The 27,132-nt window shown below is 42.4% G+C and overlaps 1 protein-coding gene across 1 annotated transcript in view; it reads left to right on the top strand.

Annotated features, from left to right (window-relative positions):
* Positions 1-27,132, top strand: part of PTCHD1 (patched domain containing 1) — a 53,578-nt gene that overhangs the window by 22,100 nt on the left and 4,346 nt on the right. Inside the window, exon 2 of the mRNA XM_081567955.1 lies at positions 15,012-15,672. Within this exon, the coding sequence (XP_081424081.1) occupies positions 15,012-15,672 (661 nt within the window). The remainder of the gene's footprint in view (positions 1-15,011; positions 15,673-27,132) is intronic.

The raw sequence follows: 27,132 nt of genomic DNA, 5'->3' as shown, positions 1-27,132 counted from the left end.
CAACCCTAAAGGTCCACTAATGGGAGAATGAAACAAATGCATTGTTTCATGCAATAAAATACTCTGCAGTAAAAATTAAACTGTAAGATATAGATAAACACAATATGGATGAATCTTAGGCCACGTTCTGAGTCAAAGAAGGCAGAAACAAAAGAGTACAGTTGACCTTTGAACAACGCAGGGATTAGGGACGCCGACCCTCAGCATGATTGAAAATCCATATGTAACTTTACAGTTTGACCTCGCAATGTCGTGGTTCTGCATCCACAGATTCAGCCAACCACAGGTCATGCAGTACTATAGAATGTATTGATATTTCCTGAAAAAAACCTGAATGTATGTGGATCCATGCAGTTCAAACCTATGTTATTCAGGGGTCAGCTGTACATAATGCCTGATTCCATTTATTGGAAACTCAAGAATAAGCAAAGGTAATCAATGTTGATAGAAGTCAGAATAACTTTCCTCCAGGGGTTTGTGCAGGTACTGACCAGAAGGGGCACAAGGGGGCCTTCTGGGTGCTATGGATATTCAGTGTCTTGATCCGAGCAATGTTTATATAGGTAGGCACATATAAAATTCATTGAGCTGTACATTTAACGATTTGTGCCCATCCCTGTATACAGGTTATGCCTCAATAATGAACAGTGAACACACATACACATTTTATTCAGTGACCCTGTTAATTAAGGCAGACGTGACCACCATCCCAGCAGTGCAGAGTGTTCCCCAGTGGTGGGGACTGACATGAAGGAAAGCTGTCTGAATCCTGGCAGACCAATCAGCTCAGTTTTACTGACATCCAACATGCCGCCATCATGGAGGCTTTCAACACCTGTCCTGGCAGCGTTGCCGATGCATGAAGAATTTGCCTCCACCAGCACATCCTCCCCAGGCACATCACTGCCTGGGAAGGAATCCAGTGAATACATCAGCTGTCTCTCCCACACACCTACCTCCGTGAGAGCAGAAATCCAGAAATGTAAAGATAGGGACTCTCATCCAACTTGGGCAATATTCCAGCACTTGCTGTCAACAGAGAACACTGAAGCTCAAAACCTTACCTGCTAAGATGTTCTAGAAGGATGCAAAGAGGCTGTTAACTGTGTCTCTGAGTGGTATTTTTTTTCAAATAAAGAAATGCCTGCTTCCTTTATCATCAGCAAGAAGAAAGATGAGAGAGCATGTCATCTCATAGCTCTCCATTCCTGGCAGGATGCAGGCCTCGTCCTTTCTTGAGGAGTTATGGTGCATTCTTGCCATCAATATACCCTGGACTCAACCTTAATGAAAAGACTGGACTATGCCCCAGACAAGGGAGAAGTGCTGTTGGCAGCATCCAGACATTTACATTTATGAACACAGCAGAGCCCCTTGAGAAATGTTTGCTGCATACCTACTGCACACAAGTTGGCAACATCAAAGAAATGGGTCCACCATCAAAAGACAATATGAAGAGGAGCTCAAAAGATCATAAATTTACTCCCTATGGGTTGAGTTTTGACATAACCAATTCCTGAATACACAAGAAACTGCGGGGATGGGTGGTTTTAAAATGGTGCAGTGTTTTGAGGATATTAGAAAACATTAATTCCAGAGGCTTTGAGCATTATTAGGATTGCTCTGTCTTCTTGAAGGATTTTGTTTTGCTTTTTGGCAGTGCAGTGTGGCATCTGGGACTCCCTCCCCTCAACCAGGGATCGAACCCATGCCCCCTACATTGGAAGTGTAGAATTTTAACCACTCAACCACCAGGGAAGTCACTTTGAGCATTATCAGATGTCTTGGTTTGGGGTCCCCCAGAAGCAGACCTTAAAATAAACCAAGTTGTTTTTGTTGTTGTTCTTGTTCAGTCACTCAGTCGTGTCCAGCTCTTTGCGACCCCAGGGACTGTAGCACTCCAGGCTTCCCTGTCCTTCACTATCTCTCGGAGTTTGCTCAATCTCATGTCCATTGAGTTGGTGATGCTATCTAACCATCTCATCCTCTGTTATCCCCTTCTCCTCCTGCCTTCAATCTTTCTCAGAATCAGAGTCTTTTCCAATGAGTCGGCTCTTCACATTAGGTGGTCAAAGTATTGGAAATCAAGTAATCAAGTAAAGGTAGTTTATTTGGGAGTTATAGGGCAACCAGAAGGGATGCAGGGTAGTGAGACAAAGGGGAAGGAGATTCAAAGGGCATGTGATCCAGCAGATCATGGCAGGTTCTTTGCCCTTCCCTTAATATCCAGTTATTTCCCACATCCTAGAACTCCATGCAGATTTTGTTATTGCCTCACTGTTTGTCTGTATCTCCCATAGGGTGGATACTCTATGAGGGGAAAGCCATATCTATCTGGTGTCAGCAAGGTTCATGTAGGTTGTTGTTGTTATTTAGTCGCTCAGTCATATCTGACTCTTTTCAACCCCATGGACTGTAGCTCACCAGGCTCTTCTGTCCACGGGGATTCTCCAGGCAAGAATACTGGAGTAGGTTGCCATTTCTTTCTCCAAGGGATCTTCCCAACCCAGGGATTGAACCCATGTCTCTTGTGTCTCCTGCACTGGCAGGCATGGATGAAGCCTTATCTATCTTGTTCACATAGCTTGATGTAAGATTTATGAACAGTGACTAAAACATATGCATTAAATGGTTGAATGGGAAGATCCTTCATCATCTGGCCCATCTCCTCTCCATATTTGTATTTCATTGCACCCCCCATGGCTACACACAAACAAACACACACACCCCAACATGTTAGACTCCCTGTACCCCTGTTACATCCTTTGGCTACTCCTATCAGAATTGTAACACTTCATTCTGCTAACCAATTCTGAGAATCTGTCTAAAGTCCCTCCACTAAACTCTAAGTTTATTGAGGGTAAAACTACATCATAATATTCTTTACCTCCCCAGGGCTTATATTAATGTCCAACATAGTGTAGAGACTTAGTACCTGTTGAGTAGATGGCTCATTCCTCTAATTGGTGATCAAATGCCTAAGACTTTCTCTCTATGACCTCTAACTCCCAACAAAGCAAAACTTCTCTGGCCTCCCACCTGCGACCTGTCTGAGACTCATCACAGACTTCACATCTGGGAGCCTTTTAGAAACTTTATCAGCCAAATCTGTGAGCCACTGTTGGCGTATTACATCAAGATAGAATCACCCAGAGTGACACCTTTGGACATAAAAGCAACCTCTGCTCCTGGCTGGATGAAGCCACATGTCACTGAGACAACCAAGGGGAAGCGCTCTGTGGATTCCAGCAAGGCCAGTGTGCTCAGGGAAGGTGGATGGAATGTTCTAAGGGTGCTATGGATGCACTCTGCCTCTGCAGTAGTGAAAAGAACTGGGCTACGTGAGAGCTGAATCTTATAAAACATCAGAGCCTTGACTTGGATGGAAGGAAGTCACAACACTGGGAAGGGAGGTGTGGTTGGAAGTAGTTAAGAGACAGGAGTTTCTCCAGATTCCAGAGGCCTGTCTGATGACAGGATAGCATCACATGCAATAGTCTAGGTTCCATCAGCAGTGATGGGTCTGCAAACCAAAGGACTGCCATCTCAGTACTTCCCTTGTGGTCCAGTGGTTAAGAATCTGCCTTCCAATGCAGGGAAAATGGGTTCGGCCCCTCATCAGGGAACTAAAATCCCACATGCCACAGGGCAACTCTACCTGCATGCTACACCTACTGAACCCACACACTCTAGAGCCTGTGCTCTGCAACAAGAGAAGCCACTGCAATGAGAAGCCTATGTGCTTCAATGAAGAACTCATGCACCACAATGAAGACCCAACACAGCCAAAACAAAAAAGCAAAGGACTGCCATTTTATAGCCACTGTGAGGTATAAATGGATGAAGTAACATCAGTGCTCACATCCTCTGAGACTGCACAGGTAGGGAGAACATTCTGCTTTGCTTATGATGATCCCACTCTGTGCCTGATGTTCCTGTGAAATTACTGCCCCTCTCTTGCACTCTCAAAAGTGTTTCAGTTTGCATGATAAATTATATGTTCACCCTACCCATGGACAGCATTAACAGCAGGGCCAGAATCTTCAAATAGACATGACACTGGATATAGGTACATGGGAGTTTTTTATATTAATCTCAACTTTTCTGTGTTTTAAAAAAACTTTTCCCTCTCCAAAAAAAGAAATCCAACAAACAAAAACACTAGAAAAACTTCAAGCTACTCTATAATTAAGCATAACACATAATTATTTCAGAACCCAATCTCCTACCTAAATTGTTTCTCTGCATTTATATTTTGTAGATTATAGTCTAACCATATCCATTTGTCTAATGAGGTCAGCCATTTGTCTGCAGTGTGTAAGTGACAGGATTAAATTCAATGTCATCTGTTTATTTAAGATGGAAATGATATGCATGTAGCACAGTAGCCTTTGGGTACAAATGAAGTATCATTCAATGTCACCAGAGAAAATATAAATCAGCAAGAAGGAACAAACATTGAAGGCTCAGGTGGCATGGCTTTGCTGGGCTTCCTCTATGTGCCAGGGAGACGGGATGGAGCGAAACAGAGTCCCTGCCCTCACGGAGCATTTATATTCTGATGTTAAACTGCCTTTGGGGAGGGATGATACCCAAATCCTGTAGGAACCCCCAGCTGCAACCTGATGTTTTGCAATAAATCCCCAAATGTCCAACTCTTTCCACAAATATGTTCTGTAATATATTTTTTTCTTTTTCCCTGTGTGTGTGTGTGTGTGTATGGGGTAGGGGTGGGGTCACACAGAAAACATACAGGATGCAAAGGATGCTATCTGGACTGATGATATGCTTGTTTCATCATACATCTGTGGTGCTCATCTCCAGCTCGGGGCAATGTGCCTGTAACTGGTACCAAGAATGCAGCTTTCCTCTGAGGTCTCTGTCACAGATACCTGGCATTCGCTGGGCCTCGCTGGTCAGTACACATTGGGGTCCTGCTGCTCAGTCATGTTTGACCCATTGACTTTGTTACATCATCACCACTTTTAATTCATAGCTGCTGCTAACCATGTCATCCTGTGGCTTGACTATGCTTAGGCCTAATACCGCCAAACAGGTTTATCAATATTCAGATGGTCAAAGCAGAGAGAAGAGGGGTAAAGTCTTGACACTGTCAAAGGAACTCCCATGAGGGGACAATCTCCTGAGCCCAGGATTTCAATCTGGGCTGATCCTTTTACATGTGCATGTCCACTCAGTCATGTCCAACTCTTTGCAACTCCCTGGATGATAGCCCGCTAATCCACAGGTCCTCTGTCCACGGCATTTTCCAGGCAACAATACTGGAGTGGGTTGCTATTCCCTTCACCAGAGGATCTTCCCAATCCTGTGTCTCCTGCATTGGCAGGTGGATTCTTTACCACTGAGCCACCTGGAAGCCTTACTAAATGTGTGACTGTGAGCAAGTTACACAAGTTCCTTGAGGCTCAGTTTCCTCCCCTGTAAATGCAGTAAGTAGAACAGTGACCTCTCACAAAGCCCAACCCTTTGCAGGCAATTAACACCTTTTAGTTTCCTTCTTTTGCCCACCCGCCATAGTTCCCAGCCTAGTCGGATGCTCATGGTAATCTAACTGGGAGCTAACATGGAAAAGGTAGAGTGGTTTTGGGCTGGGAGCTTATCTGTAATTAGGGAGTGCTAACTTATAAACATGTACCATCCAGCTCTTCTCTTCAGATATTTGTACTGATGCATGCTATTAACCCTGTTTACTCTTTAGTCTCTCAGTACAGATGTGAGCAAAAAATCTGTCACCTGTGCTTTTCATTGAATATATTGGGTTGGCCATAAAGTTCCTTCGGTTTTAAGGACAAACAAATGACATTTTTTGTGTTCACCAAGAACTTCATTGAACAATATATTCAGTAACTGAATGAACATTTTGGCCAACTTTTCAAGAACAACTGAGGAAGTTCTATGGGTTAAAGAAAAATATTAAGGGGGACAAGTCAAACCAGAGGATAGAAAAGAGATTTTTTGCTGGTTCATTTTCATTTTTGCTAACAAACCTCTACTGGGTACCACTTGTGTGTCAGAGACCATATTGAGTAGTTTATATTCAGTTTCTCACTTATCCTCTAGCAATCAGAAGGAGATGGGTCCTATGACTGACCCCATTTTACTGATGAGGAAGCTGAGGCACAGAAAGAGCTACTAACAGCTTAGTGTTCAGGATCCCACATCTACTAAGAGTCACAGCTGGCAATTGAACCCACGCTAGGCCACCAACATTCACACCTCCCAGAAAGGTCAAAGCCCTGGCAAGCTGAATCACAGAAACTGTTATGGCATCAACCATTTGCTCTGTAGGACCTCTTTTCAGATCCCAAAAAGGAAGGAAGCAGCTGAAACACCCCTGTGACTTTTAAGGTCAGTAGCTTTGTAAGGTCAGCAGATTGGGAGACAGAGAAAAAAAAAACATTTCAGGGAGAAAAACTGCTATCAAGTAGCACACTCTTTTATGAACTAAATCAAGTACTCACTCTGGTCCACCATTCAGGAGTGCCATAACCATGTCATAAGGTGGAACTTCTTCCTTGCTCAGTGCCCCTTAGAAACAGTGAATCCTTTGAAGGAAAAAAACAATTGTCAAAGATCTCATCTGATGGAGACACTTGTTCATCATTTTGTAGATTTAATGTTGTTATTAATCATCTGCAGTTTCAAGTATTTCAAGGGTGTGGGTTATATGGCATTTTTTCTCTTAAGATAAATCTGCTAAAAGCGTGCATTGCAGTTGCATGCAGGGACTCATGGCCACAGTATCTGCAAACCTTACTTCTCCTCATGGAAAAGGGAATGAGTTGATATTCTAGCCCAGAACTGTTGTCTTTTTCCTAAAAGCCTGTCCTGGGACCACCAAACTGGCCCTTGGAAACCAAATATAAATCTGTTCTCCCCTCCCCACAGGGAGCTCTGGTTCTGACAGGACTTTTGGAAAGGAGGAGGGGCTAGAATGGGGAAAGAACAGATCCTCACTGAAGGTTAGTTAGGTGAGCCACATAAAATTGCCAACACTGACCCACTCTTTTACCTATAGAAGTGGCAACTTCATATGGCTTAACCCAATATTGAATGCTAGATCAGACACCTTTTATATGTTATCACATTTGATCTTCACAATGATCCTATGAGATCAGGTTTATCCCCCTTTTACAGATAATGAAACTGAATTAAATGCCTGAAGTAACTGTCTTAGTTTGGGTTACCCCCAAAGTTGTCACAGAGTCAAGAAATTGATGCGAGTAGTATCTTGGAAGACAACTTTGTGAAGCTCTGGTCAGAGAATGGCCACGTAAGACAGGGAAGGGAAGAGGTGAGTTATGGGGACACTGTCCAGCTGGTGGCTCTGTGGGCAACTGGAGCCCAATCCCACTGGGAAACTCCAGGAGCCAATGAGGAACATATGCCACAGAATCAACCCACCTTGGGGACAAGGGAGCTGGGCTATTTATACACAAACTGTTTTTAGTCATCAATCCAGGCTTCTTGGTATTGGGACAGTATGTTAATACCTTGTTACTTCCACATCAGGCTGGAAAGAGGGCTGGTGTGCACTGAAGTGGTAAGGAGACAGGGCAGCTATCTCTGTTTGCTATGGTCTCATAGCTAGAACAAGAGGCAGGGTTTGAACTGGTGGTTTTCTGACCTCATGTCCTTCCCACTAAAGCACAAGATCTCAAATCACAGGAAATATCACAAGCTCCAGGAAAACTGGGAATCGACTTTAGGGCTGTATCTGGATAGCTAGAAGACACTCACCACTTCATGCTTCTCTGCTGAAGAATAACTACATGTGTGTGGCCCTCCAGAGTTTACAAAATGCATGCAGATCTATCACCTCATGGACCCTCATCATGCCCATGAGACAGACTAAAATCTACTCACTCACAAGATTATTATAGTCACGTGTATACTATATATACATTCCAGGAACTACCCTAGGTAATAGAGAGGTAGAAGTGGACCAAAGAGATAAACACTCCAGCATGGTAAAACACCGATTCTAGTGGGGCCATCAGAAAAAAGAAACAAAGAGGTGCATCATGGAATGCCGTATCATAACAGGTGTCATGAAAAACTTAAGCCAAGATGGTGATGGCCAGGGACACTGTTTTTTATAGTTCAGGCTGAGGTCGGAGAAGGTGATTAAATTTGAGGAGGGAAGTGAAAGAAAGATGTTCCAGGCAGAGTCATGACAAAGGCCATATATCTAGGGCACCATGAGATACGAATCCGGAGAAATCACCCAGGGCAATGTCTCATCTTGCTGGCTACAGTCAGGACTTGGATTTTTGCTCTCAGCATGATGAGGAATCACTGGAGAATTGAGGGCAGCGAAGTGGCATGGTATATGTTTTCAAAAGTTCATTTTTTTTATTTATCTCTAGCTCATGTGGCCAACAAGATCCAGAACCAGGACCCAAATGGAATTCTTCTGACTCCCAATCCAGTGGTTTTCCCACTTAGGTTCACAGTTGTTCTCCATACCTAGACGTCCTTGGTGTTCTTTTTGTTTTCCTGTCCCTTGCATAGTTATTTGTGATCTCCTGACCAAATCCTAAAACTGTTGTTGCCAGTTCCCCAGGCATTTGGCTCCTTGGGATTTCTCTTTGCCTCTTAGCCAATCAGCTTTAACATTTTCCCATTTCTGAGAGCATCCTGTTCTCTTAGACTTATCTAGCAAAACTCATGACCCACAAACTTGCTCAGGCAGAGTTTAAGCTTGACCATGAAAGTCAAGTGAGAACAGCAGGATTCAAAAATAACCACTCTAATCAGAAAGTTTAACTTTACAGATTTCCAGGAGTCTTCCTATCAAGGAATTTTTTTAAGTAGTCAAGAATAAATCAAATTTCCTCCCAGACTATGGGGAAAAAAAAGAGTATTGAACCGTGGTTCATCACATTCTTTCTCATCCAGAGCAACGTGGAGTCAGGCAAAAGTCGCAAGGAGATATTGCAGTTGTCTTTTCCTTCGTCATGACTATATTTTGTTTTGAAAATCTCAGATTTATTTGCTTCAAATCCAGAGCTACAGTGTCTTTCCAGTCAGAGCTGCAAAGACAAAACAACCTGTTCAGGGAATTATAATGTGGGGCTTTTAAAAGTGTCAGTACCCACAGTACAGTGTTTACCCCCTGGTACAACTAGGAGAAAAACAGAAACATTCCACTCTCCCAGACCTGCACTGGCTCTGCAGTACTGACAAAGGTGACCATTTGTCTCCTGTCACTGGAGCAGGTCAGCATGACAGCGGGCACACATGGGTAGAGGAAGCGTGTGGATAGACAGTCATTTGTTTAGCTGTATCCACAGCTTAAATTCGGCATCCTCTGAACATGTTATGTTTCAAAGGCAGAATGGTATTTCTGTTCACTTATTAAGGGATGACTAACTTGCTTTTGGCTGCACTACAAATGAATCACAGTAACAATCCCCAACTTGCGACTGATGTTCTGATGTAATGCATTTCTATTAAAAGAAGAGGAAAGAGAGTGGGTGAGAGTGAGATCATGCAGCTACAGAACAGAACACCAAGGGAACTAGCGTAATTGATGAACTGCAGCGACCAGACCCATCCACTTCAAGGTGTTTTCTTGTGTCCTGGGGGAGAACACCTTGCCAGTCTGTTCCTACCCGCTTAACAGGGGCAGAATATCAACCCTGATCAAGGCATGGAGTCTGGAGGGGTTCAGTGAATAAAACGCTTCACTTGAGGGTGAAATCCTGATATTCCTTGAAAGCATTTTGAAGCAATTTTGATCTCGTGTCACTCCGAAGGAAATATTTGGGGGCAAATAATGTAGGTTAGGTTAGACAAGCAAACCAACAATTGCCCCTCCTCAACTGTTTTCCCGTGAGCAGCTTATTTGGGAGTAGCAAAAGGAGGGAGCAACAAGGTGAGATAGGGAAAGGAAGGCAGCCCAGGTCGTCTCACCAGACTGATACCCCTGGGGACCTGCAACCTCCTCACAGCCTCGGTGCAGCTGAGCTTTCTGGGGGACAGCTGAGGGTGTTAATTGCCCTGCCTGGCAGGATGGCCTTCCACCTTTATCTGTCCCCCCTTTTCAACATGAAACAAATACAAAAAAAGCTGGAAGGTGTCGGAAGAGCTCTTCTGAACCCACAGGTATTTTTCCTATGTTAATTACCACTCAGGAGCAGACACTTCCTCCCGGATCCCTCTGTACTCTCCTCGACAAGGTGCCCCTGCTGTCTTCTGAGGAAGATCTGCCCGTGCCAAGGAGAGGCAGAGAGGAAATGAGACTCTGGCCTGTCGTGCCCAGCAGCCCACACTGGCTTTGTCCCAAGCTCTGGCAGAAGGGGATTATAAGAGTCAGTGCCTCCCCAGCCCGGGAAATCACTCAGAGGAGGGAATCTTTTTTTTTTTTTCTCCAGTAAACCTATTTTTCCCTACCATGTGGTTTTCTTTCTGGGTTTCATCTACTATCAGATCTGTCATTGACCTGAAAAGTACTTCAGTGTGTTAAAGCATACTTCAAGCAGCTGTAATAAATCTCAAATTTATATTTATGGAGTTAACTTTCTCTTGCTGAGGATCTGATTGTATACCTTGTGGATGTCACTCATCTTAGAATTATGTCAAATGGTCTGTCTGCAGAGATTAGTGGGACCAACCTCCTTTTTTTACTGAAAAATCTGAGATATGAAGTAGAGTGACGTTCCTAGGGTCTCTGACATTCCTATGTCAGCAGCAAAAGACAGATTTCAACTCAAAACTTATTATTGAATTCCATTATGCCCCACGGTCTCTTTGCTTGGTAAGTCTGTTTTAAAAGTTTTCTTTGGCAACTGAAGAGGCTGGATGGAGAATAAGCAAAGTCAGTAAGTTCAAACCCATCCTTCATTACTTGTTCACATCACCACGTTCTGTTGCTGCCTAAACATAAAGTTGCCTCTTTGGATTATTTCCGGTCTCTCTCAGTGGACCCCATAAACCCAGGTGCAGCTGCCCCACAGCTCAGTCACATCAAGGCTGGTCATGTGAACCAGGTGGGCAGACAATTCTTCATTCTTCCCCACATCCTCTTCATCCTCACTAAATTTCTAAAGCTGTCCTGGTCTGGATTCTCTAGGCCTCAGTTGCTCCAGTTATAACATGGAAATAATGATTTAACCATTTCCATAGAGTCTTGTATTGAATAAAATTTGAAAACTGTATAGAGAGTACTAAGCAGACTAGTTACTATTACTATCATCATTCTTAACCTGAAGGGGTAATGAGAGCAAAGAATATAACAATTTAAACAGAGCCTTAGAATGAATCTCAGTTTAACATTCAGTCTGGCCTCTTTGAGGGGCTTCCCAGGTGGCTCAGTGCTAAAGAATTCACCTGCCAATGCAGGATATATGGGTTTGATCCCTGGGTCAGGAAGATCCCCTGAAGAAGAAAATGGCAATCCACTCCACTATTCTTCCCTGGGAAATCCCATGCACAGAGGAGCCCAGTGGGCTACAGTTCATAGGATCACAAGAGTCAGATGCAACTGAGTACACACATGTACAAACACTGGCCTCTTTGGCAATAAATACAATAAACATATTGTGATCAAGACTGACACTGGATTATGCTTTGCTAGAGTGCTCGGCATTGTCTATTGTTAGGATCATTCCTTTGTTTTGGACATCAGATCTTTTACGTGATTTTCCATATGTAAGTGTGAGCACCCTAAATTCAGGGAATTTATCCTATTATTGACAACACAGTAGATTTGATGAGTACTGATTGAATGTGTGTTGACTGAATAATCTAAAAATCTATACAGAGTTATAGATACATGGGTTCTATGTTGAGCCACATGACAGATCCAGACTATATTAAGGGTCAGGACTATTACTTCATGTTGTTTCCCTCTACTTTTCTTTTCCAAGGGTCTGTAACTAATAATAAGCTTGCAGCAATTGAGACTGTCCATTCTGTGGACTGAGGTGTGTTGGTAACCATTTCACTATCACGCTTTGATGTTTTCCTATCTTTCTTTCCCCCTTCTGCTCCTAACAGCAAAAATTTATTTAAAGGCTAAGATGAAGTCACTGTAAACTAACTTGTCATCATTTTCATCTTGCTTTTCTTTTCCAGTACAGAAGTTTAAAGTAAGTATACACCAACGACAACAACACATAGCTGTGATCTCTGGTTTCCATTTTCCCCTGTGAATGGACTAAGATCATCTACTAATACGTCTGCTGTCCTGAATGGGACTCCTTTAGGAAAGTAAATCTGGGCATTCTAAAACACTATACAGGAAGAAGTCCAAGTAGCATGTGCAATGTGTCTGCCCATGGCTCCCAGAAGAGGCACACACACACTCCAGAAGTCCCAGGAGGGAATCTCCACTCTCCTTTCCCAAGCCTCTCACTATCCACTCCCCTCACCCCCAGGAGAATCACGCAGCCTCCCCCTACCAGGTGGGTGGCTTCAGCCAACACCCCCTCTCTGGCTGCTTTGTCACCCAGCATCTCCCTGCCACTGAGAAGCAAGAATGACACATGTTCTACCCACCTGCCCTTCAGAAATTCAAAGTAGGTGAATCCCACAACAGCTCTAGTACTGAGAGTTAAGAAACCTCCCCTCTCTAGCTTCACTGAGGTTTTCGCTTTCCAAGGCTCCCTCCTATGTGCTGGTGGTACAGGGGTTAACAGCGTGTCTGCTTTCTTTGGTCTGTGGTCCCAGGGGTCCCGGCAGTAGATCTGCAGAGCTGCAAGATCACTAAATGGTTTACAACTCCCCACCCAGCGTGGCATGGTCGCCTCAGCGAATGGATGGAAAATATCCCCTTGCTATAATTGGGTTCAGCCCTGTGGCTTAACACCATCTTATTTGGCAATCTTTTTCTCTTGACATATTTAGTAATCACTCCAAGGGAGATTTATTAGACCGTTCATGGGAACAAACAATGCACTAAATATTACACATATGCGTGCTTTCAATACCACTCCTTTTCTAGCCTATTCTGAATCTTTCCCCCAAAGTCTTTAACTCTCTCTTGTCACTAAATTCCTCTTGGTTCTCCCCTCCTCCACAGTAACCTTTCATATTGGGGAATTTTCTTTTTTAGTTAGGAGTTCTTTTAATCAAAACTCACTGGACAAAGCTTAGAACACATTCTTGGTGTGTCTAAACACACTCTCGGTGTTTAAAACCATTCGGGTCATTCTGCTCCTCATCAATCCCAAAGCATCAAAACAAAAATTTAGCATATGGTTAGAGTTTTGTGAAAACAGTCTCCTAGGTATCTCTGGGACATCAGCTCTGCATGTGTGTGTGAGTGTGTGTGTGTAGGAAAGGACTCAGAATATTTCAGGCAAATGTAATATAGTGAAGTGTTTCCTGAACCTCAGGGTTGTGGCCTATGAGGAGATGTGAGGGAGGAGGCACTTAGAATTAGGATTAACAACTCATGCTCTGCACAAACTAAAGGACTTTGACAGCTGGTGCCCCTCAGACATTTTCTAAAAACATAATCAATATCCCATTCACCCTGGCACAGGCATGCACAGCAAAATGTCTTAGCAAATAAACCAGCTACAGCAGATTTCAGAGCAAATCTATCGGGGTCATGGAGACGCTCAGAAGGTTATGAATCACAATGGTGCAGCAACAGTATGGCAACTCTGGGTGTGAGGCTTTCATTCCCTTTCTGTGGGGAGTGTTCTCCACTCACCAGGTGTGGAACAATGGCCAGCTCTACTCAGAAGAGTGCTCTGTGCTAGACACGGTCATAGGTGTGCTCATGTAGTTCACATGGCCACCACTAGCCTCATTTTGGAAACTGGCCTCATTTCACAGGGAGAAGGCCTTACTTTCTCACCTTAGACCACAGAATACACATGTTCCTACATATCTGAACTTGATGGAGCACTTATAATTTCTTATGAGTGGGGTGGTGAAAGCCCAAAATCAGGATTTATCCAGCTGCTGGCACTGCCAACCTGGAGGTGTCTGGCGAGGAGCTAGGACCACAAGTGCTGGAGCCAGAATGCCTGGGACAGCCCAGCTCTGTGTGACTTTGGGCAGATGACTTGGCTTCTCTGTGCCTCAGTTTCCTCATTTGTAACACAAGGCGGGTACTTGTACCTACTGCAGAGTTTCTTGTAAGGATTAAATGACATAATCTGCATGAAGGGCATGGAACTGTGCCTGGTATGTAGTAGGTGATGTTACATGAGTGTCTGTATTCCCACAGGCACCTGGATCACAGGCATACAGAACCAGGGCATGGCAAATTTGACTTAGGGCAAGCTTCACAGAATACATACTGCTGCACTTCCTTAGCACGACTGCCCTATACCCCAGCCAAGCTCTGCAGCTACAGCCCCCTTCCTGTAGAATCAGGACTATGAGGACCCTCAAGGTGAATTGCTTGTCTTGTATGCCTCAGAGTGATTGCACTGAATGGGGAAATCACTTCACTGCCCTCCAAATCAGCCACAAGGGATGGGCTTACATAGGACCTCTGTGCTTGGACTTGTGCTTTAGTTCCCTTTTGCCATTACATTTTCAAGGAGAAGACTGAATGGTGGACCTGTTAAGATTCTCAGATAGTTATAGACCCACTGAATCACACATAAAGAACACAACATGGAGAAATAATGCTGGTGCTTCTCCAACTTTAGCTGTATCGGCCTCCCTCGGAGGGCTTGTGAAAACCCAGGTTCCTAGGCCCCACCCCAGAGAGTGTGACTTATCAGGTCTGAGATGGGGCCTGGGAATTTTCATTTCTGACAAGTCTCCAAGTGGTGATGATGCTGCTGGTCCAGGGACCACGCTAGGAGGCCCTCGAGTCAGATGGGTGTCTTACATCCTTACTACTCACTTCTGATGTAAGGTCCTAACATTTCATTTGAACTCTTTAGCTTGGAGATGGCATCAGTGACTCTGTTTCCCTTCCCCTACAAAAAAATAGAGACCTTTGGATCCACAGAGCTGTCAGTTAGGAATGTCTTATTTTTGGTCATCAACACTGACTTTCATTTCTTTCCCCATAGTTGCATGCTGCTGTGACCAGGATCCAGGTTCCAAGGCCTGGATTTAATTACACATTTGCTCACATCTGTATCCTGAATAACGATAAGACTTGCATTGTGGACGACATCGTGCATGTCCTAGAGGAGCTAAAGAATGCTCGGGCCACCAACCGGACCAATTTTGCTATCACGTACCCGATCACTCACTTAAAAGATGGGAGGGCAGTTTATAATGGGCACCAGCTGGGAGGCGTCACTGTGCACAGCAAGGATCGAGTGAAATCCGCAGAGGCTGTCCAGCTCACCTACTACCTGCAGTCCATCAACAGTCTCAACGACATGGTGGCGGAGAGGTGGGAGTCCAGCTTCTGTGACACCGTCCGACTGTTCCAGAAATCTAACAGTAAAGTCAAAATGTACCCTTACACATCCTCCTCGCTGAGGGAAGACTTCCAGAAGACCAGCCGTGTATCGGAACGTTACCTGGTCACCAGCCTGATCCTGGTGGTCACCATGGCCATCCTCTGCTGCTCCATGCAGGACTGCGTCCGCAGCAAACCCTGGCTGGGCCTGCTCGGGCTGGTGACCATAAGCCTCGCCACCCTCACCGCGGCTGGGATCATCAATCTGACTGGTGGGAAATACAATTCCACCTTCCTGGGAGTCCCTTTCGTCATGCTAGGTAATTACTGTCCTTTTTTTCCCCTTCTATTTCCTCCTCCTTATGGTGGTGACAGGGTTCCTGAAAGGCCAGGAGCAGCTGTCTAACATCTTTGTTTCATTTATAGCATCTTCCTTTAGTCCAGAATCCCTGGGACCAATTCTGTAAGGTGGTGCTGGGTCTCAAGAAGCAACCTTATCTGGTCGATGTGCCGGAAGCCCAAAGCTCTGGCTTCCAGCCCTGGCCCTCCATGAAGTAGCTGTAGATATTAATTTAAATTCAGCAGATATTAATCTCTGTGCACCAGTGTTTTAGCTTGGGCTTCCCCAGGAGCAGACCCTGAGACAACGATGTGGATACAAATAGTTTATTGGGGAGGTTAGCCCGGGAGACCCCAACCTGGAAGCAGGGACACGAGACGGGGAAGGAAGACGATCCGGGGGATGTTAATCAGCAGGTTACCACTGTGGGCATCTGTGGTTCAGTCCCAGTGGGGACCTTGGAGAAACCTCAGAGGTGTCCTTGAGGGGTGAGGAGTCTGCAAGCTGCAGTATGGACCCAGAAACCCTATGTAAGATTCATTGAGGGTTCTCCCCTGGGTCATTAACTCCCCAGCACTTCCCGAGGAAGACTGAGCACATTCCTGAAGCTGGAAAAATCTCTCAGGTTACCAGTATTTGGAGTAAGAAGGCTTCTGTGAGCTCAAGAATGAGGACTGGGAAGGCCACGGGTGGGGCACCAACAGTGTCCACCAGCCCTTGGTTTCCTTACCCGATGGGCAGGGTGGACGCGAACATCACATGGAAGGATATGGTCAGTGGACAAGAACTCTGAAGGCAACAAGCGAGACATAAATAGGAAGGTAACTTTTTCTTGTCTTTGCTATGAACTCAGGAGAATATTTTAAAATGAATCCTATTATGTAGTCTCTTGGGGGCTGCAGAAATTTCCTCATGGAGATGCTGGTATACGTAAAGCCATAGTGCTCATAATATAATGTCAGTTGCTCTGTCCATCTGATATTAATGATGGCAGAGGTCCAGCAAGCCTGATACCGAGTTTCTCATGGGCCAAGGATACAAACACTTAGCTTCTCCCTCTTCTTTGGCAACTTCTCATCAATTCTTTTAGCAAAATTAAATTGTCATTTGGAATCAGATACTGACGTGACAAATGAAGTGGCATTTCTCACTGGCTGAGAAATAACTCTGATTGAGTTCATTAGTATGCCTGATGCCCTGTTTAGGGGTAGTAGGAAAAAAAGGTATTTACTCAGGCCATCTTAGCTGCATGATGGTTAAATGATAATATGCAGGGGCTGGTGGGGCCACAGAATTATGTGCTGCCCTCCATGCTCTGCTCTGGTAGCTCAGCTGGTAAAGAATTCGCCTGCAGTGCAGGAGACCTCGGTTCAATCCCTGGGTCGGGAAGATCTGCTGGAGAAGGGATACGCTACCCACTCCAGTATTCTTGGGCTTCCCTGGTGGCTCAGTCAGTCAAGAATCAGCCTGCAATGCAGGAAACCTGGGTTTGATCCCTGGGTTGGGAAGATTCCCTCAAGAAGGGAATATTGGACCCATTCCAATATTCTGGCCTGGAGAATTCCACGGACGGAGAAGCCTGGCAGGCTACAGTCCATGGGGTCACAAAGAGTTGGACACAGCTGAGCGACTTTCACTTTCACTTTTACTCCATGCTCTGCAGGAACTGAGACCCAGGCAATAAACATATACTAGTAGCTTTTGTGGAAAAGTGGGGCACTGTGCAGAGACTGAGAGAGCTGTAAATTTACCAGATCGGTTTACTCATCTCTGCCGAACACAGCAGAGGAGGAGGCTGCTATACTTCCTCCTGAATTCAGTCTGCTAAGATGGCAGCATAACTTGCCTCTTTAAAATAACCTCAAGATGATGTGGGTTGATGGTGGAATACAGGGCAGTTCCTTGCAGCCTGAGTAAGGAGTGGCTGTGAGGAGCTTCCACGGAGGGTTGAGTCAAGATTTATATTAAGATGTTTCGCTCATGATTAGTCACATGCTTGTGGTGTGTTTTTTTAGCTTTTAATTTTAAAAATACAGTGTTTTTTGCTGTGATTGTTTCTGTGGGAGGGAAGATAAACAGGGATAAATAAGGGTTCACAGGAAACTGAGGGGAGACAGGTTCTTAAGTGAGGAAGAAAGATGTTAGGGCTAGAAAAAGAAGTATCATTCTTGGTTTTTGACACTCTTAAGTAGTTATCGTGAGCTCAAAGAAGGATACAATATTTAAAACTTCCTAAAAACTTATTGCATTTAGTAAAACTACAATATTTAGAGCTTCTTAAAATTAATTTTTTTTTTTCTAATCAACAAAATTTTTATTATAAACATTGTCCCAGGGGTCATAAAATTTTGGTATTTTTGCCTGGGCTTTACTCCTAGCTTTTTTTTTTTCTTTTCCTTTTTTATTTTTTATTTTTATTTTTTATTTTTTATAAATTTATTTATTTTAGTTGGGGGCTAATTACTTTACAATATTGTAATAGTTTTTGCCATACATTGACATGAATCAGCCATGGGTTTACATGTGTTCCCCTTCCTGGCAAACACAACAGTAACATTCAAAACTTCTTCCCATTAATTTCACTAAAAATCAATTTCATTGTAAGTAAAAATGAAATTAAATATTCAAAACGTCTTGAATTTTATTAAGTAAAAGAAATCACAGTATTTCAAGTCTCTTAAAATTGATTTTTGCCCTTTTTAAAGAAGTTTTAAATATTGTAAGCAAAACTCAATGCAAAAAGGAATACACCAGACAGTACTGGTATGGGGAGGGATGGAAGAGATGGAAAGATGCTGTTAGCCAGGGAGCATCTTTAAAAGACAAATTCAGAAAGAGTAGTGCCACAACTCCACCAAGACCTAGTATCAGTGAATTTCACATGAATTCAATTCAGAAAAATCTAGCATCTGTAGTGAAAGAGACCAAGCACTGCAGTGCCCAAAAAACCCTTGTTTGTAATTTGTGAGGAATGTCACATGCATTGATTTGATGGCAGTTTTCCCTGCTGACAGTCAGTAGACAACCTTTCTGTACATTTTCAGCTCAAAGAGATCTCAAATTACTTAGTCACAACATAAAAGGAAGCGACATGTTTTAGTAGCTGAGGCCCATTTGCAATAAATACTTTGCACCATGTAATGGGTGCTTAATACGCTTGTAAAGCCAGCAGCACCTGGATTTAGGATGGCTGCCCTTCTGTATTTCTCAGATAAACTCATCATTCTCAGATTTGATTGTAAAATGAAATCTAAGCAAGAGCACGTTCATAAATGTTGTGTTCAGGACCAATGTTTAATTCTGTTTTTTTGATGACCAGTCCTAAAATGCCAATAAATGTTTCAAATGACCAAGAAGAAATGCGGTGCTAAGGGTTTTGCAGTGTGACTCAGTAAACTTGTCCAGTTTCTAAATTTGCCCATCTATAGCATCAAATGGTTATACTTAAACTAAGCATATTTAAGCAAAACTTCTTGATTTTCTGTGGTATTAATATACAGTCAAATAAAACTTTAAAAAATATATGGCTTCTTTTAGAAGGAACGGTATCTTAGAAAAAGTCTCTTTGTCCTTTCCAGACGAAATTTCCTTGGCCAACAATAGGTCTATAATGTGATACACAATTATAAATTTAAAATTCAACAAACTAAGCATTCTCAGTGTGATGCCGGTCACTTAAGGCCAGACTCAGCCAAATGCCAAAATGGCAGCAGATTTAGAATGGAAAATTTTAAGACCACGTGTGTCAAACCGTATTAACCTGACAAAATTCCAGAATAGGAAAGGATTTGGATAAACTCTTGAGAGTTCACCATAATGGGATGTGATTGTGTGTTTGTAGCCAAGACGATATGTGACATCTCTGGCAATAAGAATATATCCTACACAGATGAATCATTTTGGCAATGATGTAAGCATAGATACATCAGGATTTAGAATGTTTTTAATCAGTGTCAGGCATATTAGACAGCCCCACTTCTGCCAAAACCCCTGTCCATGAGTCAGATCAGTTTATTTAGAGCTGAAATTCTTAAAGGTCTACAGTATCATAAATGCTCATTGACATTTTTTAGTTATTATACTTTGGAGAGGAGCTTATTTCATCCACACCCTTTGTGTGTAAAGTAATATCCTTTCTTTCCAAACTATATTAACACCAGGCATCAAGGTACTTGAACTGCCATTTGTAAACATTTGACACTCATCATGTTAATCCATTATGGAATTTCCTTTAAAGGATGAGGATTTACAACATTGCCCGGCAGTTGGGTATGATTTAAGAAATTGGCACAGGTTTTGTACATGCCAGCTCTCCTTACAGGCTTAATATTTCCACAGCTTTGCTGATCAGACACAAATCAGGAAAGGAATGGAATGTTGGGGGATATAGAAGGGAACAGAAGGAAGGTTTTCTTCCTTCTTCATCTGGTAGGTTTGGTGTTTCGTGTACATTCTGTACAACTAAAACGGGAAAATTGAAGTCGTGGTGAAAGGTATTTTGAATATTAGTTTATATGTGGTAATCTAATTTATAAGGGTGGCTTTGCATTTATTAAGATACAAGAGCCTCAGAGATCAGATGAGATGAAAAATATTCTTCAAGAAAAATGTTCTTCAAGCCCTTTAAAATGTTTTGGATTTTGAGAAGGTCTAATGTCATATCCAAGGTTCCCTCTTCCTTCTAAATTATCCAGCCAGGCCATTCAAATTCAAGGATAGGAAAGAAGCAAGGATGTGATTAAATGCTAGGAAGAGACTAACAGCAAGGATGTTTGGCTTCCTTCAGGTATACATCCTAAGATTATCTGTATTTAGCAGAAACCAGATGATAAGGTTCAGTTCTCTGAGAAATTGTTTTTATTTGCTGCCAACTGGAATGTAATGCAGTATACGGAGCTCAGGCTTACAAAGAGGTAAAAGGTCCAGTGCAAGAAATTTAGTTCAAAGAAACTGGAACTCTTAATTATCTTGGCTCTAAATTTAAGCAAACCTGCAAAGTTGTGCTTGCCTGATGACTATTATGGTGTATTTCTAAAGTCATGAGAAATGTGGGGGAATAAATCAGCCAGATAATAATAAAGTTCAAAGAAAATACAAAATTGTCAATATTCAACCATTCTTCACCTATGAAATTGGTGCTAATATCTGGCTATTTTTGATCTCCAAAAGCAGTAATTTATGATTTAACCTCCTACATTATGGAATAAGTTTGTTACTTGCAACAATATGACAATCTACATGATGGAGTAAAAGTATGTGTGTGCTGTGGAAATACTCTGCTTATGTATAAATTACTAACAGGTTCCATGGTGTCTAGAAAAAAAAAACTGATTTATAGGCGTTTTGTTGTTCCCATTGTTGCTTACATCGGATTTGAAATAAGAGAGTAATTCTATATACTATTTTCAAAGTGTTTTTCCCCCTGAATATCCTTTTTGTAATGCTCTATGATCATTGTGGGACTAATTTAAAAGGATATTGTGTTATTGAGTTTTGTGTCTAGTTCTCATCTTTTTATTCTCATCTTCCACCAGTCATACTACAGTACAGGATGGATGGGGAGAAATAGGTCTGAGGGGATAGATCAGACATGTTTTATTGTTCTATCCTTAACCACAAAGGATGGCAAGAATAGGACTAGGGGCACAGGTCCAGGGAGGGAGAGAACAATTAGGCAGAGGAATGCAAAGGTATTTGTCTCTGACCCAGGTCTCCTGGGCATCCTCTGGATGGTCTAGCCAGCTAGTCTAGAGAATAGGAGGTGGCCAATTCCATGAAGGTATGGCAGCTGAAATCAAGGACACTGAGCTGGTAAAACAAACAAACAAACAACAACAACAACAACAACAACAACAAAAACAGAAGTAGGGACACCTAGTTGGTTGTTGCATTGGGATTAGCATCTCCGAAAGTCATTGCTCGGGCCAGGTAGTATTGACCAGATGGGTTTGCAGTAGCTCACGATGCAAGCAGATTCATAGTCATTGTCAAGGAAACCCTGCATTTCATCTAGACTACTTCACCAGCCATGAACAAAAATGTAGATGGAACCTAAGGGAGAGATTCTAGCCCCTTCTCTGCACTGACTGGTGTAGCAACACTAACATTTCTCTTCCTCACCAGTAAAATAAATTGCACATCAACCTACTAGTCATTTTGTGTATATATCTGTGTATGTGTGTGTATAATCTGGGTGTATAATATATATTATATATCACATTACCTATATTATATGTAATGTGATATATTATGTAATAACTTTGTGTTGTGTATATATATTTTATGTGTTTATAACATATTATGCATACATATTGTTTGAATGTCTGAAGAGAAATACAGTACATTTCTCTATATATTATACAGTATATATTCACACATTTTATATGTAAATATATAAAATGTATTTGAATAAGATATGCCACATATATAAATATTACATATGTCTTCTGTATGAAGAGATATCACACAATGACCATAGCATATATTATGAGCTGCAGTTGTGCACACTGATTTTATATAGTGCGTGTGTGCGCGCACACACACACACACAGAGCATGTAAATACTTTATCTTTAAACACAAAACAGCTATTCATTTCCTGGACTCTTATCTGCAGCTCTTGAGTGAAGGAAAATCATTTCTCAGATTAAAATCCAATGCTGTGATTAGAATTACCAAAATGTGACAAGCCTCTAGTAGAAAGAGTTTAGATGTATGTATTCACCCTGATGTGAGCATCTGTCTTAGCTTAAGCAAAGTACACCTTTACTCTCACTCTTAACTGTGAGACAAAACAGGCTGTGATAAACCAAACAACTCAGCACAGAAAGTAAATGTTTATAACAGGAAAAGTGTAAATGTAACCCAATTAATGAACTTCTCTCTAAAAACAAATGTTACTCAAGCCAGACACATACACACTTTAAATTTCTTCTCAAAAAAAAAAAAAAAAACCATGAATTTATGTGGATGTCATGGAAGGAAAAGCTTTTTATAAACATGAGCTACTTAGTGGAGCTTGTCTAAGAATAAAATATGTTTTAAGCAGATTTTGCTCATGCATTCATTATACTCTATGGATTTTCTAGAAGAATGTAGTAATTTTATTTTCATATAGGAAATCTGGCACTGCCCAGGCATGCTATAAATGGCTTTATTATCTCCTGATATTAAATGTTTTCACATTGAAACTCAAAGCCATCCCATTTCCCCTCCCCATCTTCTCAGTTATTCCTTACTTGTAGGAACTCAGGATGAGGAAATCCTGCTAGGATTAAAGGATTAAAATGTGAGGAGAGCCCAAAGGCATTAACCTCCATGCTGTGGCTCTGTGTGCTGGAGAAGGCAGGAGGTTCTGGGCCTGAAGAAAAATCTGCCTTACAAAATCCCAGTGTACCAAGTAGATTGATTTGCCTATGATATTCATTGAAAAAATAAAAAATAAAAATAAACAAATCACCCAGATTGTCTCTGATAGCAAAACCATTAAATACATTAAAAATATCACTGACTTTATGAATAACTTTCCAGAAGTGTATCTACTGGGTAAAGTTAGATTAACTCTACACTATTCATTTGTCAATTCCTGGGTCAGTGGATTGTAAACAATCCTGAAGACTTCAGTCAGGTCCCAGAAAAGAGTCTGGGTAAGATGAGATTTGATTTAATTTGTGAGTATTCCTGAGACTCACTCTAAATGATTGGAGGATTTTCTACCATTGGTATTATTTATCATCTGTGCTGTCTTTTCATTGCCTCCAAAATCTGAAAGGTAACTGCACAAAAAGATAGAAAATTTTTTGGAAAAGAAGAAAACTGATTAGCCTAAACCCTTTAGTATTTGATTTTACTAGATGAAAATCCCAAAGTCAACTGCTAATAAAATTTAAATTGCATTCCTAGTACAAACTATGTCTGAACACCGGTGAAGAGCTCTACTGTCCTTATCCCAGGGCCTGGCTAAAAGCCTGTGCTGCCACAAAGCAGTCACTCATAAATAATTAGAACTTGGACTGGTGTGTATGTGTCTTGACGCACACTGATAGGCATGTGTTCATATGCATTTAACTATACAGACATGCACTGAACCAAAACAGAAACAAACATCTTGAATGTGCTTTTCAAAGACTAACTGAATGCTTTAAAATCTTCTTTACCTTTAGAATTTGATAGCATCAGTATGTGTGGTTTAACAGTTCCCTCTGGCAACTCTTCAGCTTTAAGTACTGTGACCATAAGAGAGGAGGGTCCCTGGGTGCTGGGAGGCAGCTACTGAGAGAAGAAAGTGAAGAGGAACAGAATCTCCTCAAATCTTTCCTCCCTGCCTTTCCTTGGTTTTCACTGGCCCGGTTTCTGAAATGGATATAAAAATAAAGCCCAGGGCTGGCTGCAGGAAACACTGTGAAGGAGTTAAGTCTCTGTGAGATCCTCTTACCTGTGATGTTCTCTGCCCTCCCTCCCCATCTCCCTTCTTTGTCCCACTCCCCGGAGTGAAAGGAAGTGGCTTCAGTAGACAACTATTGTACAAGGGGTTGGATTTAAAAGAACCCCGTGAAGGTCAAACCAAAGGGAAATCAGCTGTGGTGACGGACAGAGCAGGCCTTCTTGGGGAACAGGGCATTCTTCAAGTCCTACAGCTTATGGAACATGTCTCCCTGGAGTCCAGGCCAGAGAACAGGAGCCCCACAGTTGAGCTTTCCATTACGGTAACAGGCCAACCTCTTCAACGTAAGTGCCCTGCTGTGAATCAGGTCTGGTGCTAGCTAGGCACTCCAGGCTAGTCTTCCCTGGGAGGCACTGGCAGCCATGTTGGTGTGCCTTCCCCCCTTGACTGACTGAGCTTCAGTGAGGAGGCCCAGACAAAGTGTTAGCAGTTGTCCCTGAAATCCAAAGAGTTCTCTAAAGACAATGCACAACTGGAATTTGGAGTTGAGGGTATAGGCATCTGCTGGTGGGCTTGAGAAACAAGAGTCTGGCCTATCAGAATTAATGGTGGGGGCCTCAGCACTGGGCCAACAACTAGCAACAAAGGCTGAATGATCAGGTAAAACAGATTCTTTCGCAGGGCCTCCTCTTCTGGCCTCTATAAGTCATGCAGGCACACCCCTGAGAGGAATGAAGGAGAAGCAGAGTTTCCAAAAGCCCCTATGAGTAAAATCTGAATCTTCTGAAACTGCCCCCAGAACCAAGAACGTGTCACGTGCAATGAAAGTGATCAAACTCAGAAGGACAAGGCATTTAAAATGCAGCAGCCATGTGGCTGAGTCCCTTTGCCATTCACCTGAAACTATCACAACACTGTTAATCAGTCATATTCCAATATGAAACAAAAAGTTAAAAAAAATAAAGTCAGCTGATTAGGAGATTTCCTGATATAAACATATTTTATATGGTGTGATATTCTTTTAATATTGTATTGAATATTTTGCTATAATATTAAAATTTTGTAGCAGTATTGAAAAAATGCAGCAACAGAACTCAAGAGACATGCTAACAGCCTACTTCCACATTCCTTGAGTTTGATTATTTTCATTCAGGACCCTCAGAGGTCTTACTCTTTTTAACCTGATAGCTCTGTTAATTCAAAATCCTTTTCTCAATTAGCTTCTAGGATTATTCAATACCAAGGTAAGAAAGAAATTCTTATTGTATTTTCCAACAAGAGTCAGGGTCAGATAACGTCATTATAAAACATCACACCCACTGTAAAATGGGCTGCAAAACAGATTTAATTTAAATCCTACTAAACCAGTAATTCTAATCCTGCTTTATGCATCTTTATTTTCTTACCATATTTAATGACTCAGCACCAAAGCCTTGTTTTAAAAATTCTTTTTCTTTCTAGAAAGAAAACACTTATACAATTCCATTTGCCTTTTCAGTGAAACTCTAAAGTGTGTCTTGCCTATCAGAACTTATTCTCCCTGGCCCCAGATGAAATGGTCAGTACTGTTTCCCTAGGGGGCAGGTAACTTGGAGGTACTTTTTTTACCCTCATTTCAAGGGATCAGTTATTTTAATCAAAGGTTGGCTGATACTTCCAGAGAACCCAGTGGAAACAAACTTAATAAATAGTTTTCCCTCTTAAGACTAGATGTTAACTATCTAAAACATAATTAACAACAGTATGCCAGTCAACGAGTATACTTTTTACTTCTTGTGTAGGGAGTTTAGGTGTCTTCAATTTAATAGGGGTCATGGTGCTAGTTATCAAATTGACAGTCTTGACCTGACCTCTAAAAGTGGCTGTAAAATGATGCCCAGTAAATTAAGATAAATGCCAAATTCCTCTGAGGAAATGGGCCTATATCATGACTGTGAAATGGGTGTGCAGGTTTGAGGCCAAGACTTCACAATAAGTATATAAATACCAGCCTGGGCACGAGGGCAGACGAGCACTCAGTTATTGTACACACAAGAGCACAGTGACTCACTTCACTCAGCATTACGCTTGGCTGGAGATTTTAAATTCCTTTTTAAAAACAAGACGATTGTACCACAGGGTAAAGATTTTATTATCCTCAATAATGGGATTGAATATGCCAAGGCAGAGAAGCAGAAAATGAGATCTGAAGATCCCAGTGCCAAGACAGAGGTGAGAGAAAGCCACAACAGGTCACTTTGGGGGGCTTTTCAATGTTATGGTGGCCTAGAAACCCAGGGAAGCCCCTCTGGGAAATGTCCGGCTCCCATCAAGAGAGGTGAGAGAAGTTAAACTAGATCTAGTTGCAGGCAGTAAAGCCAAACAGGAGCACTTGCTGTAAGTCTGCTGTTGCAGGGTTACTGGAATAGTAACCAAGGAGGAAGGGCATTAAGTAGTTAGGGAGAGAGGTTACTGATCCGGCCCTGGCCCTCAGAGGCCATTGCCAAGTAGTGTAAAGAAGCCAGCAGTCACCACTAGCTTGAGACATCATCCAACCCAAATAGGGCAGACAGGTCCCTGAAGACCAGAGACAAGCCATAAACCTTCAATCTGAATTCATTTTTATCCACTGCAGGGAGAGTTCCTGTGAATCTCGTTCCTTCTTCCATCCTCCTGTTCATACAAACTTGTCCCTACTTATTTTGTTCCCCTCTGTTTCTCAGATTTATTGCATCCTGCATTGATTCTTGGAGAAGAAGGAAAAAAAAAGAGGCTGTGATTTAGTTCCTGTCAAGGCTCAGATTAAATCCAGCACTTCTTTCTCCCTAAAGCCTTCCACTTGGTCAAACTTAAATGAGGTGATGAGACACTAACTCAGACCCCTTTGCCCACTGCCTTCCGCTGTGCTAACCTCCAGCCTTGTGGGGATGACAAGCCAAATGCTGAGTGGCCAGGCATCCTCTCTGGAGTGTTCCACCAACCAAATACTCTGCAAACTGCAACCACGGTCCTAAACCATCAGTGCACATAAGCCCCAAGAGACATAGGTGCAACTCTACTCAGATCTCTTAGGCAAAAG

This window comes from Giraffa tippelskirchi, chromosome X, assembly GCF_054371585.1.
Source record: "Giraffa tippelskirchi isolate mGirTip1 chromosome X, T2T-mGirTip1v1.2.pri, whole genome shotgun sequence".
NCBI lineage: Eukaryota > Metazoa > Chordata > Mammalia > Artiodactyla > Giraffidae > Giraffa > Giraffa tippelskirchi.
Note: the sequence above shows the minus strand (reverse complement) of the source record. Positions and strands in the feature narration are given on the sequence as shown.